This window comes from Tachypleus tridentatus, chromosome 8 (genome assembly GCF_004210375.1).
Source record: "Tachypleus tridentatus isolate NWPU-2018 chromosome 8, ASM421037v1, whole genome shotgun sequence".
Classification (NCBI taxonomy): Eukaryota; Metazoa; Arthropoda; class Merostomata; order Xiphosura; family Limulidae; genus Tachypleus; species Tachypleus tridentatus.
Genome location: NC_134832.1, coordinates 105,941,523 through 105,957,483, shown reverse-complemented (window position 1 = coordinate 105,957,483; position 15,961 = coordinate 105,941,523). Strand labels below are relative to the sequence as shown.

Here is a 15,961-nt window from a genome sequence, read left to right as displayed (position 1 = left end):
TTTTCTATGCAATGCAGAATAAAATAGAAATTGTGCTTTAAGTTTTCTAATGACGTTCATTGATACTTCGTAAGCTAAACAAATATTTAAACTGGCACATTCTGAATGAATATGTCATTCATATATATAATTATTTGGAGTCATGGGCGACGTTTGATACAAACGTAATTATAAGACTTAACAGATAAAGTAAAGAACAATGGTGACATACAAACTACACTAAACCTGCCGTATCTAGTACCGAAGAAGTCTTTCGCCAATTCTTAAATAACTGTTTAGAACTTCAGATGTATGTGTGTGTTTTCTTATAGCAAAGCAACATCAGGCTATCTATTGAATCCACCGAGGGGAATCGAACCAATGGTTTTAGCTTTCTAAATCCCTAGACTTACCGCTGTACTAGCGGGAGACTGCTTTAGATGTATACTAGACTAAGATGGTAAATTGCAATTTTTATCATTTAAGTTATTACAAATCAGAATTAAATACACGATTCTCATTAACACTAATTTATTTATTTGCTTTAACACCAAATGTTTTATAGTTACTACTATTATTTATTTTACTAGAATTAAACTCAAAGCCACTGGTGGACCAGTAAGCCAGTTATTTTGTATCTCGGGGCAGAATGTTTTTATTATTTTATTTGAAGCATAACAGCTATTTAACACGAAACGAGAATTGAATTCTCTCTCGCTTTTCCCTTACTCTCACACTCTATATACACATACAGCATATATATGACTGAACACTTTGAGGAAATAACATTTTTTAAAACACCCAGTTATTTAAATATGCAAACAGGAATATAGATCCACAAATGATCACTGATCAAGATAAATTAAAAATGGTTAGTCTGAGAAGCAATGCGTTCAGAGAAAATATTTACTTTACTTTTAGTCCTGGCTAACAAGAGGATCTTAATACATCTGCTAACAAGGTTCGTTAACACTAGAAGTCTAAATTGAATACATCTGTATGAAAAAATGTTACGGACATATCCTAGTAACAACCAACGAGAAAAAAAGGTTGGCCACCCTTATATAGCTTGTAATATGTAACAGACGTCAGAACATGCCTAATTTGGCGAATTACTAATAATTACTAATTATAAATCTATCCAGAAACAAACCACACGATGACGGTTCAATTTGTTTCTAATTAAATACAAAGCTACACAATGGGCTATCTGTGCTCTGCCCACCACGGGTATCGAAAAATCCGGTTTCCAGCAGAATATGCCCGCAGACATACCACTATGCCACTGGAAGGGGAGGCAAAAATGAGTGCAAAAAACGAAAAGTAGCAAACAACCAGTTCGAAATATGGCTCAGGCAAGACAAGGTTTTTAATTGTATTTTCTACATAAGAAAAGAAAGCCACAAAATAATGTACAAATGATAATAAAACCTTCCTACTATACTTATTACGTAAAGTTTCAAATTAACGCGTATACAAATAAGACTCTCATAGAGTTAACAATTTAATGTCGGGAACACACGACATAAATATTAATAATTATGTAACGACTTTATATTTATGAAAATAAGTACATTTTAAACAGATTGTTCATACTTGAATTATTTGATAAAGGTTTCAAGCACTTTAAATTCACCTTTATTTAGAATACATTATAGTGACTGCATGAGAGAAACCTTGTATATTTTACCCTATCCTTCAAAATACATTTTTAACAACTGGATACTAAACCTTGTTTCTTCAACATCCCTGAAAAACAAAGGCATATACTTAACAAAGTTTAAGCTATATGACGTTTTCCTAGAAAGAATGAAAGTACATAAAAGTGACTTCAATGATTAAACCAGTTCGTCTTTACGCCAAGGTGCAGTGGAATATCTACGCGTACAAAAAGAAACTCCCTCTCAATAATCAAATCTTTTGACATCTGGCGGCTACCCGAAATGCCAGCTGCACTTCCCCACGTGGCCTATACAACACGCACTATCTGATGAATGACAAATAACGCTTACATATAATACATCCGAGTCTCGTTTTCCCGTTTTCTTAAAGACAGGGTATAGAAATTTCCCAAAACATCATGTTTCGGAGACAGACTTTTCTAGCAGAGCTGGATCAAAGACATTCGGGATCCTAAGCACTGGATTTTTCCACATTCTGTAAATATTGGATCATCTCTTTATATTATTATCAGTATTGTTATTTCTCAACAGAATGCACACGAGCACAACTGACGGTGGAAAGATTGTATGTTCTGACTCTAATAAACTAATACTAATAATAGTTGAAGCAATAGATAGGCGAAAAATGAAAACCAAATGTTGCACAAGATGAGTGAATGGTGTAATGTTTATTCGAGCCAGTTCTGACTGCCATACGCATAAGTAAAAACGCTTCAAGCTCAAAGAGATCCAAGGAGTATACATGTTCTTAGATAAACTACGTACAAGCTAATTTAATGAAAGGACTTTAACAAATCATTCAAGGATTTGTGCTAGTTCGTCGATTGCATATTAGTTGATTGACCTCTGCTGTATAAAAACACATTTGACGCCAGAGGCACGTTTTTGGGGATGGATATAAGCAGAAGACACATTTTATAAAATTAACATTATTTTAACATTTAAATAAAAATATTAAAGTTCAAATCTCTTCTGCATCTTTTGAATTGTAATATAAATGTGAAACATTTCTAATCCGGCCAGATTACTATGTTTACGCAGATAACGCCCTACATTAGAACCCTAAATAAAATGGGGGCCACTTTGCTCCCTCAAGCATTTCTTGAAATGAAGCTCCTATTAAAATGTTAAAATAAAGTGAAAATTAACAGTATTCCTCTTGTATCACAAATAAAAACGATAAATAATTAGTTCAAGGTTTTTCCATACTGTTTTAATGTAAGAGAACTTTATCATGCAGTTATATATATAGTAAGATGGAATCAAGATTAGCCAGATTATAGCTTTACACTAAAACCGATGATTATTCTTTCAAGCTTTAACAAAAGAGTGTCGAATTATTCTTTAACTGAATTCTCAAATAACATACGAATTATGACTGCGATTACTTCGTATAACTCTTGTTGTTTTGAAGTTAAGCACAAAGCTACATTGTGGGCTATCTGGGTTCTTCCTACCATTGGTATCGAAACCTGATTTCTAGCGTTGTATGTCCGCAAACATACCGCTGTGTCACTGGGAGCATTTCAAATAAATCAAAAACGTGTATGTTTGTGTTTTTCTTATAGCAAAGCCACATCGGGCTATCTACTCAGCCCACCGATGGGAATCGAACCCCTGATTTTAGCGTTGTAATCCGGAGACATACCGCCGTACTAGCGGGGAGCAAATCAACAGCGAAATAAAATTGCAAGGTGATCTGCTTACATGAACCTTCGTGCTAATTAAAAACGATAATTAATTATGAGCTATGCCTAAAGTACTTAAACATGCAAGACAAACCTGAGAGACTCATATTCATGTTTTAAACTGTGACTGTTTTGCAAATTGTCAATTACTATACTGCTTCTACTTGCAACTTGTCAACTACTGCACTGTGTCACTAGAGGAATGAAAGCCAGCGGTTTTTCGCTGCTAGAACTAAAGACTGCCGTTTCTGTCATATCAAGCTTTATGGCTCTGAGTGCTTTTATCAGAGTGACAGTCAAATCTCACTCTTCGATTATAGAACCAAAGAGTTTGCGATGGGTGCAGTTCTTTGGCTGTTTTCTCTCTAATATCTCAGGTTAAAATTAGGGACGGCTAGCGACGATAGCTACAGTTTTAAACGATTATCCGAAACAAACAAAATAATCAAATAAGTATATGAGTATACATATAAGTTTGAACTGGAGATGTTTCTTCTTCCAAATTTTCGATAACTTCAAACATTAAGTATTCGAAGAGTAGAGCAAAAACTGACAATACACATTTCCATTCAGAAAGCATTTTAATTTATAACATCTTAGCCTGAAACAAAGAACGACTACGTCGTAGTTGTAATAAAAACACACGGCAGTGTAGCGTGCAGCCATAACATCCTGATACTGGACACACTATACGTTAATAACAGGAGTTAGAGTTTATCGATATTCCACCTTCTGTATCTCGGACTGTGATCATCCAAAGTAACTAATATTGTCTGTGGGTCTGCTCTACTGAACTCTTATTTCACATACCAAATTTCAAGGCAATTCATTAAAAAATGCCCGACATATAACATCTCCAATTTTGGTTGAGTTTCTTCCTTTTTTTCTTCGCACTAAAGGAACGGATCTTTTTTTCAAATTTGGTACACAGTTAGTTCTTTTTAACCTACAGTTAGGAGTCTGTGAAAGAACATAATACAGATACATGAGTATTGGTTAGTCCAAGTAAATAAAGTTAGTAGTTTTTTGTTCAAGTTTTTAAAAAGAATAATACGGTTGGACGAATATTAATGATTATTCACTGCCAACTCTTCAGTACAAATGTATTAAATTGTATGAAATTATCCCAATTAAACATGGCTTAGAATCACATGATATTATCTTTAGCAAATAGTATAAATAATGATGCTTGATACAGCTATACTGATTGCATGGGAGCGTGACAAGAAGCTGTTAATCTAAATTCAACGGCTTCACTTAATTATTAACACTATACATTTTAAAGAATCTGGTTGGTTCTGTAAAGTAAAAGTCTATTCAGAATAACAGAATTGCAATCCTAAAACTAATGTTGTTTACTATCGAGTATCACTTTCTTACTTGCTGTGGTTTGTTGGTGTGAAATGACGAAAAGTCATGACATCTGATCAAAAACACCTTAATGAGAAAAAGGTACGTCAAAAAAAAAAAAAAAAGGATTTAGTGTGCGACTTAAAGGAATGAAATCAAAATTTGGCGACAAAACTGGTAAATACACTTATAGCACTGATAATAATTTTACAATAGATAATTATTCATTAATTAGCCAGGCCGCATATTATGTTTTATCCATCATCGTGTCCCAAACTAAACAAAAAACACAACCTGGTTAACTAATGAACCAGAGTGAGAAAACTTATTATTTAGAATTCCCATATACTTGTACCAAGAACATGCCATAAGGGTTCTGGTTGAATGAATATACCGATTCAATTTAGGATCTCAAATAACTGTCATGGTACCCCACGCATTGTCTTAACTATATAGAAAGTAGGTAGCTAGCAAGGAGCTAGCATACAGTTCCGATATCTGCTAGAAAAAAAAACTATTTATTAGCATTCCACAAATAAACCTTAAAAGAAACAGTTTTTAACTTTTCTTATCATGCGACGGTCAAAAAAGCGTAGAGAGCTGTCAACAGGGCACAGGGTTCGCATAAACGCTTCACATCACGCTGGTTGGACTCTCCAACAAATTGTTGCTGACTTGAAATGCTCCCTAAATACCGTCAAGCACACCCTAGATCGTGAGATCGAGACAGGCAAATATGAAAATAGGAAAGAAAAAGTAGAACACCCAATCTCAATTATACTGATGTTAAGTACTTATCTTCATTTATGTAGCATTCAGGATATAAGGAAGACTACCACTGATGTCAAGCATGAGATGAACGACCTAATAACAGAAAAACATCCAGATCAACAGTATCAAAAAAGACTGAATGAGAATAGAATATTTGGTCGGGTAGCAGTTAAGAAACCTTTGCTTCTATCTCTAAATAACGTCAGTATAAAACTGGACTGTTCATTACTGGAAACGGGCTTCATGGACGGATGAGTCCAAATTTGAAATATTTGGTTCAAAGCGTAGGTTGTACGTCCAGTGGAAGAAATGTGAAAGATATTTATTTTAACGCATAGCTTCTGCCATGAAACATAACAATGTTTTTTTCTGCTGAAGCGACAGCAGATATTTGCAAAATAGATGAAATAATGGACCAGCGCAAATACCATCAGATACTGATATGTTCTTGATGACGAAAAACCCAATTGAAATAAAAATGTATTTCAGAACGGCCGGTGTGGGTATCAACACTTTTACTAATAAAGCAAAGAACAACGTTTCGACTTTCTTAAGTCATACCTGAAGATGATCAAGGAAAGTTGAAACGTCGTTCTCTGCTTTATTAGTAAAAGTGTTAATAGCAATACCAGCCGTTCTAAGATATATATTGATCCATCATTGTATATCCAGTGCTTTGTATATTATAGGTAAAATATTCTACTACCAATAAGATAATGACCCCCAAATACTCATTCAACCTATGCAAAAAATTCTTAGCCAAGAAAGAAACTGCTGTAGTCATTCAAATGATTCAATGGTCCCCACAGATCCTGACCTCATCCCATTTATGCAAATCTGAAATCTGATAGATCGAAAACTTGAGAAGTCAAAAGTTATGTCCAAGTAAACTGTATGGGAGTAAATCGGATACAATTTGATAGTTTGATTAAATGTGTTGCAACAATGTCTGAATAACTGTCTACAGTCATTAAAACACAAGTGGGACACACAAAACATTAACTGCTTGTTAAACTCAAGCACTTTCACTATGTTTTTCTCGTACTAAGTATAAATATTAATAGCATTTTGATGTTTCACCTGTGATTCTCCTTACAGTGTTCTTTGAAAGTAGCCTGAAATCTAAATTTTTACTTTGTCCTTACACTTTTGCACAGCACTGAATTTTTAAACATATACGTCAGAGTGAATACAAGTGTGTGTGTGTGTGTGTGTGTGTGTGTGTGTGTGTGTGTGTGTGTAAACTTAAGGTAGTTTAAAGTTATAATATCGAAGGATACAAAGTACAGTACTGATAAGATCAGTGTCAACACGCAGTTCGCTCTGAAAACGAAGCTTGTAGTTCCTAATTATTACATTAGTTACTCATGGTTCACAGTAAAATTGAGCTTATATTAAATTATTATTATTATATAATTGATTTCCTAAGATATTTTTCTTTTGTGTAGTACGTACACAATGATTCATATTTTACGAGTACTTTCTGTTGCTCCCCAAAAAAAAAACAACGAAAAACAAATCTTTGCTTTTATAATAATGAACAAAGACAAGCCCAAACAAAAATTAAATGCGCTGCATAAATAAAAAGAATCCCCGGGGTACAGGCTATAATGTGGGATATATAGCGTGCCCTGGATTTTGGAGGTAACTGAGGAAGTAGGACCCACATTGCGGTCGAGATACACCATCTATCAGTCTTAATCTCCGTTCGTTAGTCTCACATGAATAGATAACAAAAAAAATGAAATCAAATCATCAAAAGAAATAGAAATTAGGAAAGCGAGATGTGGGTACCCAAACCCACAATGTCCCACATCTACATCACCCTTCACTGCCTGCAGACAGTTGTGGGAAGGTGACTCCTCTCGAAAGTAAAAGAAAATAAATAAATAAAAACGAAGATACTTGGGGATAAGTAAGGTAAACATACCTCCCGATGTTGGCATTCCTTCCCTATTACATTAGAAAAACACTAATCACTAGCACAGTAGACAAATTATATTGTCATTTAACAAATGTTTAGATTTAATGTTTTTAATGCAGTTCTTTATTTGCAGTGTGCCTGTGGTACTTTAGTTAATATAGTAATAAATTAATTACTTAACCACGATCGGCAATTACCGTATCTAACGCCAACAACAGCTACATGCAAGCTTCGTATTGTTTATATAGATAACTCATTATAGTATGCACTAATTGATTTAACCTTGAGTTAAGCAGTTGAGATATCTTACTTTCGTTATTTTTTTAAATCGGCTGAAAGTTCTCAAATCATAGTTTTTGTTTGTTGTTGTTTTTTTTTTTTTTTTATCAACGAAGTTACGGGACAAAGTTTCATCATGGATGTTCGAAGAGCAATCAATAATTTAGTACCTAACAACCCCTAAACCCTGTATGATCTACCACACTAAAGGATCATTCAGATCTGTCAATTTAATGTTAATAGCTTATTGAAAAATATTAAAAAATAACCCTAGGCTATTATCACTACTGTAATTTTTAATGAATTGGAAATCAATAACAGCCCCACTATAAAACGCGAAGCGGAAATTGTTTTTTAAATAACTCTTTTGTCTCTTTTTATAAACCTCATTATTTAATTTGGTGTTAACCGCTACACAATTAGCTCTGTCGTGCACAGAATATCAAAGTACAATAAAAGTGTCATGGCAACAGTGATCGCTAAAGAATACATCTGGCAAGTAACCGAAATTATTACTTGAGTCATCGAGAAAACAAAATATAAAATATTTGTTTATTTAAAGAGATAATATCCAAGAAAAGACTAATCCCATTCAACTAAGTTAACTGTCAGTAATAATAACCCATACGTAAATTAACGACGTATTTCCCTCCCCATCACCACCACCATTTAGGGGTTGTCACAAAGTTAATAAAGGGTTACTTTAAACTGTTACTTGTCAAAATTCCTAGGAAATTTAAATAGGCAATGTAAAAAATACAAGTACTTTAACACCAATGGTCGCTAAAGTTTTTCATGTAGTTTCTTCCTTTGTTTTGATGAAGAGTGTCAGTTAAAACAGTTTTATGAGCACACGCCCCCTAGAAATACATTTCTTACACTATTAACCCGGTTATGCAACATTTACTTTCTGCTCACTTAATTTTTTTAGCTAACCCTTTGTCTGTTCACTGTGTTTTCTTATTGTTTCTAGAAGTATATTTCAAACATTGTATTCCAAAAATGTTGACGTCCTTTCTACATTCAACTTGAATTTCAAGTCATACAGAGTTATAAAATACACATACAAGGTTAGAACTGTACGAAAAAGCAAAGAATTATGTCGAACATTATTTTTGACAAATGGTCAAACTTAGAAAATGTGTACAAAAAAATTATTTTCCAATTCAGTAATAAAGAATATTTTATTCCGCGTTTCCCAGCAATATCTTAAAGCTAAAAAATTACACAAGCTACATAATAATAAAACAGTGTGAAATTTCACAAATATAAACCTAGAAAAACAAACATGATCAGTAACGAATAACGAAAACTGCCGTTATTTACTTCGCTTCTCGTTAGATCATCTCAGTATCAGAAAAAAAACAAAAAAACGTCGACTTTGAAGAAAGGCATTTGATTAGAATTTACACTAAATATTCAACCGTCGCAACTGCCTGCTTTTCACATTTGATGTCTCATATAGTCTCAAAACAGCTATTATTTGTTATTAAGCACCAAGCTACACAATGGACGATCTGTGCTCTGCCCACTACTTGTATTGAAACCCGATTTCTAGCGTTGTGAGTCCGTAGACATTCTGCTGTGTCACTGGAAGGCCTCAAAACCGTTAAGGATAAAGATTAAAAACTTATCAAAATGTTTTTCTCCAGTATTTTCTGCAACGTTTGAATGAAAGTCTACTATTAAGACACATGGAATATTTTAAAATTAGCTGGAGTACTCAACCTTTGGACGGATAGTTACGTAAATTCATGATTAGTGAAAGGTTATCTTAGATCATGAAAAACTGCTTCCCTTATATGTAATTGTAAAAAAAACGCCCATAAAAACTGTAAAATAAAAAATGTGAAACTGAGAGTTTGCATGCATCTCAGCATTGACTCAACAAACCTTCATGCCAAATTTGGTAAAGATCCATCAACAGGGGTGAAACAGTGGTAAGAAACGCAGAACAACAACAAAAAAAAACGCCCATAAAAACAGCAAAACTGACAAAATCGTATGTACCTCTCCAGGGACTTAATAAACTTTCATACCAATTTTGGAGAGATCCATCCATACCCTGCGAAGATGTTACATGGGCATACAAAAGAAAAACATACAGTCCTATTACATTTATATAATTACATGTTCATCACATCCTTAGGTGCAAAAATCAAGTGGTCATCGTACCTACGGACTCACTTTGCAACTCTTTCCTCCACCGCTGCTTGGCATTTAGATAGTCTTAAGACTATTATTTTCATAAGACATATTTTACAAGCTTTTTAAAAGTTAGAAAATACATATATTTCGTTCTGAATTTCTTATTTATGGATAAAACAATTTAAGAATGTCCACTACTTTTATCCACAAATCATAGTTAAAAACCACATCCCAAATGAAAAAAAATCTTAATAAAAAAAGATATCACTACAAGAAGAATAACAACACATAAACGTCCCATGGTGAATAAAACCCGGTTCGTTGGCATTGTTTCCAATATTCTAAGACGATGCGCACATCTGAGTAACGATTAAACTGTCAATAATTTAAATAATCAGGGAATGAGTCAACCAACTTGAACATTTTATAATTAGAACTGAAGGTTTATAAAATTATTCTCTATAAAGCCCAGATGGCTTTGCGGTAAATATAAGGGCTCATAAATTTTAAAATTGGGTTTCGATACCCGCGTCTCACAATGAGCAGAGCACTGACAGCCCATTGTGTAGTTTTGCTCTGAACAACAAAACAAGAAACACTGAATAAAAGTTTTAAGCCTCTGTTACAACATAAGTGATGAAAAAATGAGACAGTTATTCATTGTTCTTGATGAGCAAAAAAGTAAATGCATAAATCTTTGTTATAAAGAACAGTTCACAAAGTACACTTTGAATTTGAAATTTTAAAAATCTAAACTTATTACGCATAAACGTAAAATCTTGGCCCAATTTAGCTCGGTAAAAACCGATGCTGTATTAATCAAAACATACATATATAATTAGTCTCAACATTTAATAAGTGTATCAACCCATATTTGTTGCGTAAAGCTGGCAAATGTTTTAATTTAAACGTGTCATAAATATACAAATTAAATCACACACAAAATGGTGATGGCAAAACTACCAGCAAACATTTTGTATGAAAGCGTGTAAAAATTAAAAATATTCATTAGATTAGCATACATTTGTTAATTATGAAAAGCTTGCAAAGCAAGTCACTCGAATCTCATTCGAAGGAACAGACAAAAACTTAACTCAAATTAGCCAAGTTTAACCTCTGTGTTGTATTAAATTTTTATATAATTTCAATATATAATAAATGTATATATAAATCATTAACCAATGCCAACAAAGGAACGCTACAGCTAAGCAACTTCTCGATGCTACGTTCCCGTGGATATCTGTTGTAGTAGCAGGACGGCTGAAGCCACTCAATCTAACACCAGAGTACTAGTGGCACTTACGGTTTAATTGTATAAGCTAAGAGTAAACAACTGATCCACAAACTGCTGAAAATTACTTACCTTTCAGCTGCCATTTTTGTTTCCTATTGGCACAATAAAATCAAAATTCGAAAACCCGCATTCTTCACAAAAGTCAAGCTTCCATATCACTCTCACTCTTATACCTTACATCCCTCTCAACACGCCATCTTCTGTACTAACAGTTCAAGTCAAAAAACATTGAATTATTGGCTCCTGCCATCTAGTGGATATTATATATATTATTGTTTCTTCAAACAAAAAAAGTAAAAGTATTTTAGCGTGCGATGATAGAATTTGTTTGTTTTTTTTGGAATTTCGCACAAAGCTACTCGAGGGCTATCTGTGCTAGCCGTCCCTAATTTAGTAGTGTAAGACTAGAGGGAAGGCAGCTAGTCATCACCACCCACCACCAACTCTTGGGCTACTCTTTTACCAACGAATAGTGGGATTGACCGTAACATTATAACGCCCCCACGGCTGGGAGGACAAACATGTTTGGCGCGACGCGGACGCGAACCCGCGACCCTCGGATTACGAGTCGCACGCCTTACGCGATAAGCCATGCCAGGCCGCGCGATGATAGAAGCAATATTCTTTATAAAATAATATAAGTCAATAAATACAAAATGCTCGTTAAAAATTATATTGCTCAATAATTATTTTTTGTAATTATTAAAACTGCATTTATCTCGAGTAGCGAAAATCCAACTTAGAAAAGTAAATTAGTTTCGTTTCATTATATAATGTATTATAATTTGCAATACGTTGAATCTAACATAATTAGATATTTGTTTAGGTCAACAGAATTAGACAGTCAGAAACTTAAGCAATATGTTATTGAACTACTTTACCCATTCGGCGAAAGTATGAAAGCGCGTTTTCGTATCAACAACTGAGCTAAACAAAACAAAAAAACAACAACAAATATTTGAAACAAACACGCAAAAGCAGATGTAAATACCATAAATCAAATTATGATAGGTTTACTTGAACTTGCCTGTCAATTCCCTCTTACACATCTCCAATCAGTGATAAAAAAACAAAGCACACGAAAGTGTGTCGTGCGGCCACCAAAAGAGCCCTTGCAACACATTCTGTGTTATTAACAAAAGTGATAGTTTAGTAACTGTTTCCACTTTCTGTTGTTTGGACTGTTTTAAACCAAACTATTACATATTTTCAGGATAAGTCTACTACTAGACCCTTAATTCACACACCACATTACACGCCAATCCGTTTACGAGATATAACATTTACACTTTTGATTCAGTTTCTTCCTTTTTTTTTGCCTTAAAAGTACTGACATTATTTTATAAAAGAACATACTTAACTTCTATAGATTTCTTATGATTTTGATACACCAATAAATCTTTATAATCTATAATTAGCTATGAAATTTGACTTAAATATAAGCCACTTGTGTAAAGTTATTCAACAAAATTCGCTAAATTTCGAATTACATTTTTATGTAAAAGGGCCGGCATGGCCAAGCGTGTTAAGGCGTGCAACTCGTAATCTGAGGGTTGTGGGTTCGCATCCCCGTCGCGCCAAACATGCTCGCCCTTTCAGCCGTGGGGGCGTTATAATTTGACAGTCAATCCCACTATTCGTTGGTAAAACAGTAGCCCAAGAGTTGGCGGTGGGTTATGATGATTAGCTGCCTTCCCTCTAGTCTTACACTGCTAAATTAGGGACGGCTAGCACAGATAGCCCTCAAGTAGCTTTGTGCGAAATTCAAAAACAAACAAAACCTACGCAAAAAATTACTCGACCAATCAGTCTCATGTTTTGACACTAGTTTCACCGTTTTTTAGTTTTGTCCTTTCGATTAAGGTCAGTTGATTTACAGTAGCAAAACTACAGGATGAAAAACCAAGTGCGATATACATAAATATTGGTAAGGCTAAACAAACTAAATTAGCAGTTTCTAGCTCATGTTTTCAAAATAATCATGTGGGTGGACGGTTATTAAAGATTATTCATTGTCAACTTTTCTGCACAAATTTGCTAAATTTTATACAATTATCTTAATTAAAGAGCGTTTAACGTGGTATTAGCTTAAGCAGTTAGTGTAAATAACGATGCTTAATACGGCTGTTTCGAGTACATATAGATGATGACAAGAAATTGTTAATCTAGTATTCATGATGTTGCATAAAGGAAGCTGTTAACGGTGTTGTAAACAAGAAAATTGCCACCATATATTTTAAATAACCTGGTTAGTTCTGTAAAGTATAGGTGTATTCAGAATAATAGAGTTGCGATCCTAAAACTAATGTTGGTTACTGTCGAGTGTCGATTTTTTATATGATCTGATTTGTTGGTGTGTATTGTCAGAAAGTCGTGATATTTAATGGAAAACACGTTAGGTGTGAAAAAAGGATTGAGCATGCGACTTTAAAAAATGAAATCAAAACTGGCGACCAAGCCGATAACATTAAAAGGCATTACAGCAAACATTCTTTAATTAATTTGTTTTGAATTTTGCGCAAAGCTACTCGACGACTATGTGCATTAGCTGTCTGGTTTAGCAGTGAAAGACTAGAGCGAGGGAAGTGAGTCATCACGAAATCTTGAGTAGCTTTTGAGCTACTCTTTTACCAACGAACAGTGGGATTGACTATCACATAATAATGCTCGTAAGGTTTGTGAGTCAAGCGCCCTAACCACCTGGCCATACTGGGCCCTGTTCATTAGTTACCTGGGTTATGTATTTTGCTTTACTTATCAGCGTGTCCCAACTTGATCAAAAAACGCAGTTTGGCTAACTAATGAACGACTATTTGCTGTAAAATTATTATAAATGCTATAAATGTAGCCACTAACTCTACCGCCAATTTTGATTTCATTCCTTTCGAACAGTAGATCTTTTTTTTTGGCTGCACATTTTTCTCACACATAAGATGTTTTTTTATTAGATACCAAATAACGGTAAATAGTACTACGAAATACTTTTCGATTCCAGGTACTTTTTATTCTACAGCTCTTCAAGAAGAATCAAATAACACAGAAAGCTTTTAACTGAGGCTCGATATATTTAATGGCTATGGTATAAGAATGGCAAATCTACTTTTTGTTTAATTGTCATATGACCGTTTCTAAAAAAAAACTGTTTTTACTATTGTTGTTGTTTTTATTCTCTGGGTCATGAGTCATAATATTTATTCTTCTCAGATTAAAATTTTTAGTACTCCATTTTGCTACCAAAGATTGATCAATATTCAGTTTCTGATCAACTTTAAGCTCTTAGTTTCTACTCAGGTATTAAACTGTGAATCTGTGGTTGTGTTCTTTTGCCAAAAATTCCAGTTTTACAACTTGGATCTGTGGGTATGTTATAATCGTAACGGTGTAATCTCACTATTTTTAAATTGTTTAAGAGGTTGCAGTAGGTGATGTTGACTAGTTGCTTTCAGTCTAGTCTATCAGCTCAGAATTAGTGACGGTTAACGCAGAATTTTTGCGTGGGGACCAGTGAGTGTAAAAGTTTGATAGTTAAGATTAGTTTAATAAATAATAAAATAAAAAAGAAGTTACGAGAATCACATATCTCTAGATTGAGCATCAAGACTCATATTTAGTGTTGTATTTATTTAATTTGTATATATTTGAGTATATTCTTAAACTTATAAAATTCCTCAGGAAATTAGTTTCTTCCGAGATATAAGATATATAAATACATATTTTGATTTACACGACTGTAATATAATATCACAGCCATATGATAACTGTAATTTTAGTTATTAGGAGTTGTTTATCTGCTTTAGAGCAAAGCCATATTAAGACATCTGCTGTATTCACCACGAATAATTGATCCCTAGATTTTAGTACTATAAGTTCGTAAACTTACTATTGTTCTCGATGGGCTTAGCAGATACCCCGATGTAACTTTGCTATAAGAAAAACACAAAAAAACAAAAACGCACTACTGTCCTACCGCATTGTTAATGCTTCAACTGAAAAACATTTTGTTCAACGTTGCTCTCTCCTTTTAAGGTTACTTTGCTTTAACATTAGCCTGAAAAGTTTTAGCCATATTTGGTGATACAGTTACGACAGAAAGTGTTCGTACCCCTGCGTCGTGAGTAGTCTTTTCCTCATATTTTAAAAAAGTATTACGATTAGGATAATGAAAATATAGTGTGTTATAAATATTATACTAACACACATCTACATGTTGTTGTTTTTTTTGTAAATTGAACGACAAATAAACTGTTTATAAACAAATAATCAAACATAGGAGGGGCAGAAAGTGTTCGTGCGTCTACTTTAATGTTCAGTTGTGAAGCCTTTCAGGTGAATTACTTGGCGCAATCTCTCCTCATAGCCCTCCATGATCGTTTGACAGTACTCAACTGGTATTTTCTTTCATTCTTCTTTACAGAAGGCCTCCAACTCTTGCAAGTTTGTGGGACGACGCTGATGAACCCTGGTCTTCAACTCATGCCAAACGTTTTCAATTGGGTTGAAATCTGTTGACTGCGATGGCCACTCCAGAACGCTTATATGGTTCCTCTGCAACCAAGATTGCACATATTTCGATGTGCTTATGGTCATTGTCGTGCTGGAAGATCCAATGACGCCCAAGCCATAAGTTCCGAGCATCATTCTTGACATAAGTGCCTAATATATCAACGTACTCTTCTTTTTTCATGATTCCGTTGACACGGTGAAGGCTGCCTACACTAGAAGAGCTGAAGAAACCCCATAGCATGATCGAGCCACCTCCGTGTTTAACTGTAGGAACGGTGTTCTTTGAATATTTCATTCCCCCTTCTTACGGAAAATATTTCGAACATCATTGTGGCCGAAAATC

General features: G+C 34.2%; 1 protein-coding gene across 5 annotated transcripts in view; it reads right to left on the bottom strand.

The window, feature by feature from the left end:
- Nucleotides 1-11,323, bottom strand: part of LOC143223138 (uncharacterized) — a 143,328-nt gene extending 132,005 nt beyond the window's left edge. For 2 of the 5 annotated variants that reach the window (XR_013012678.1, XM_076450670.1), the window contains exon 1: nucleotides 11,185-11,323. Coding sequence is in view for 2 of the 5 variants with exons in the window: in XM_076450670.1 (XP_076306785.1) it covers nucleotides 11,185-11,198 (14 nt within the window). In the remaining 3 variants the exon portion in view is untranslated. The remainder of the gene's footprint in view (nucleotides 1-11,184) is intronic. The other 3 variants (XM_076450668.1, XM_076450675.1, XM_076450671.1) reach the window with 3 other exon arrangements.
- Between the last annotated feature and the right edge of the window lie 4,638 nt (nucleotides 11,324-15,961).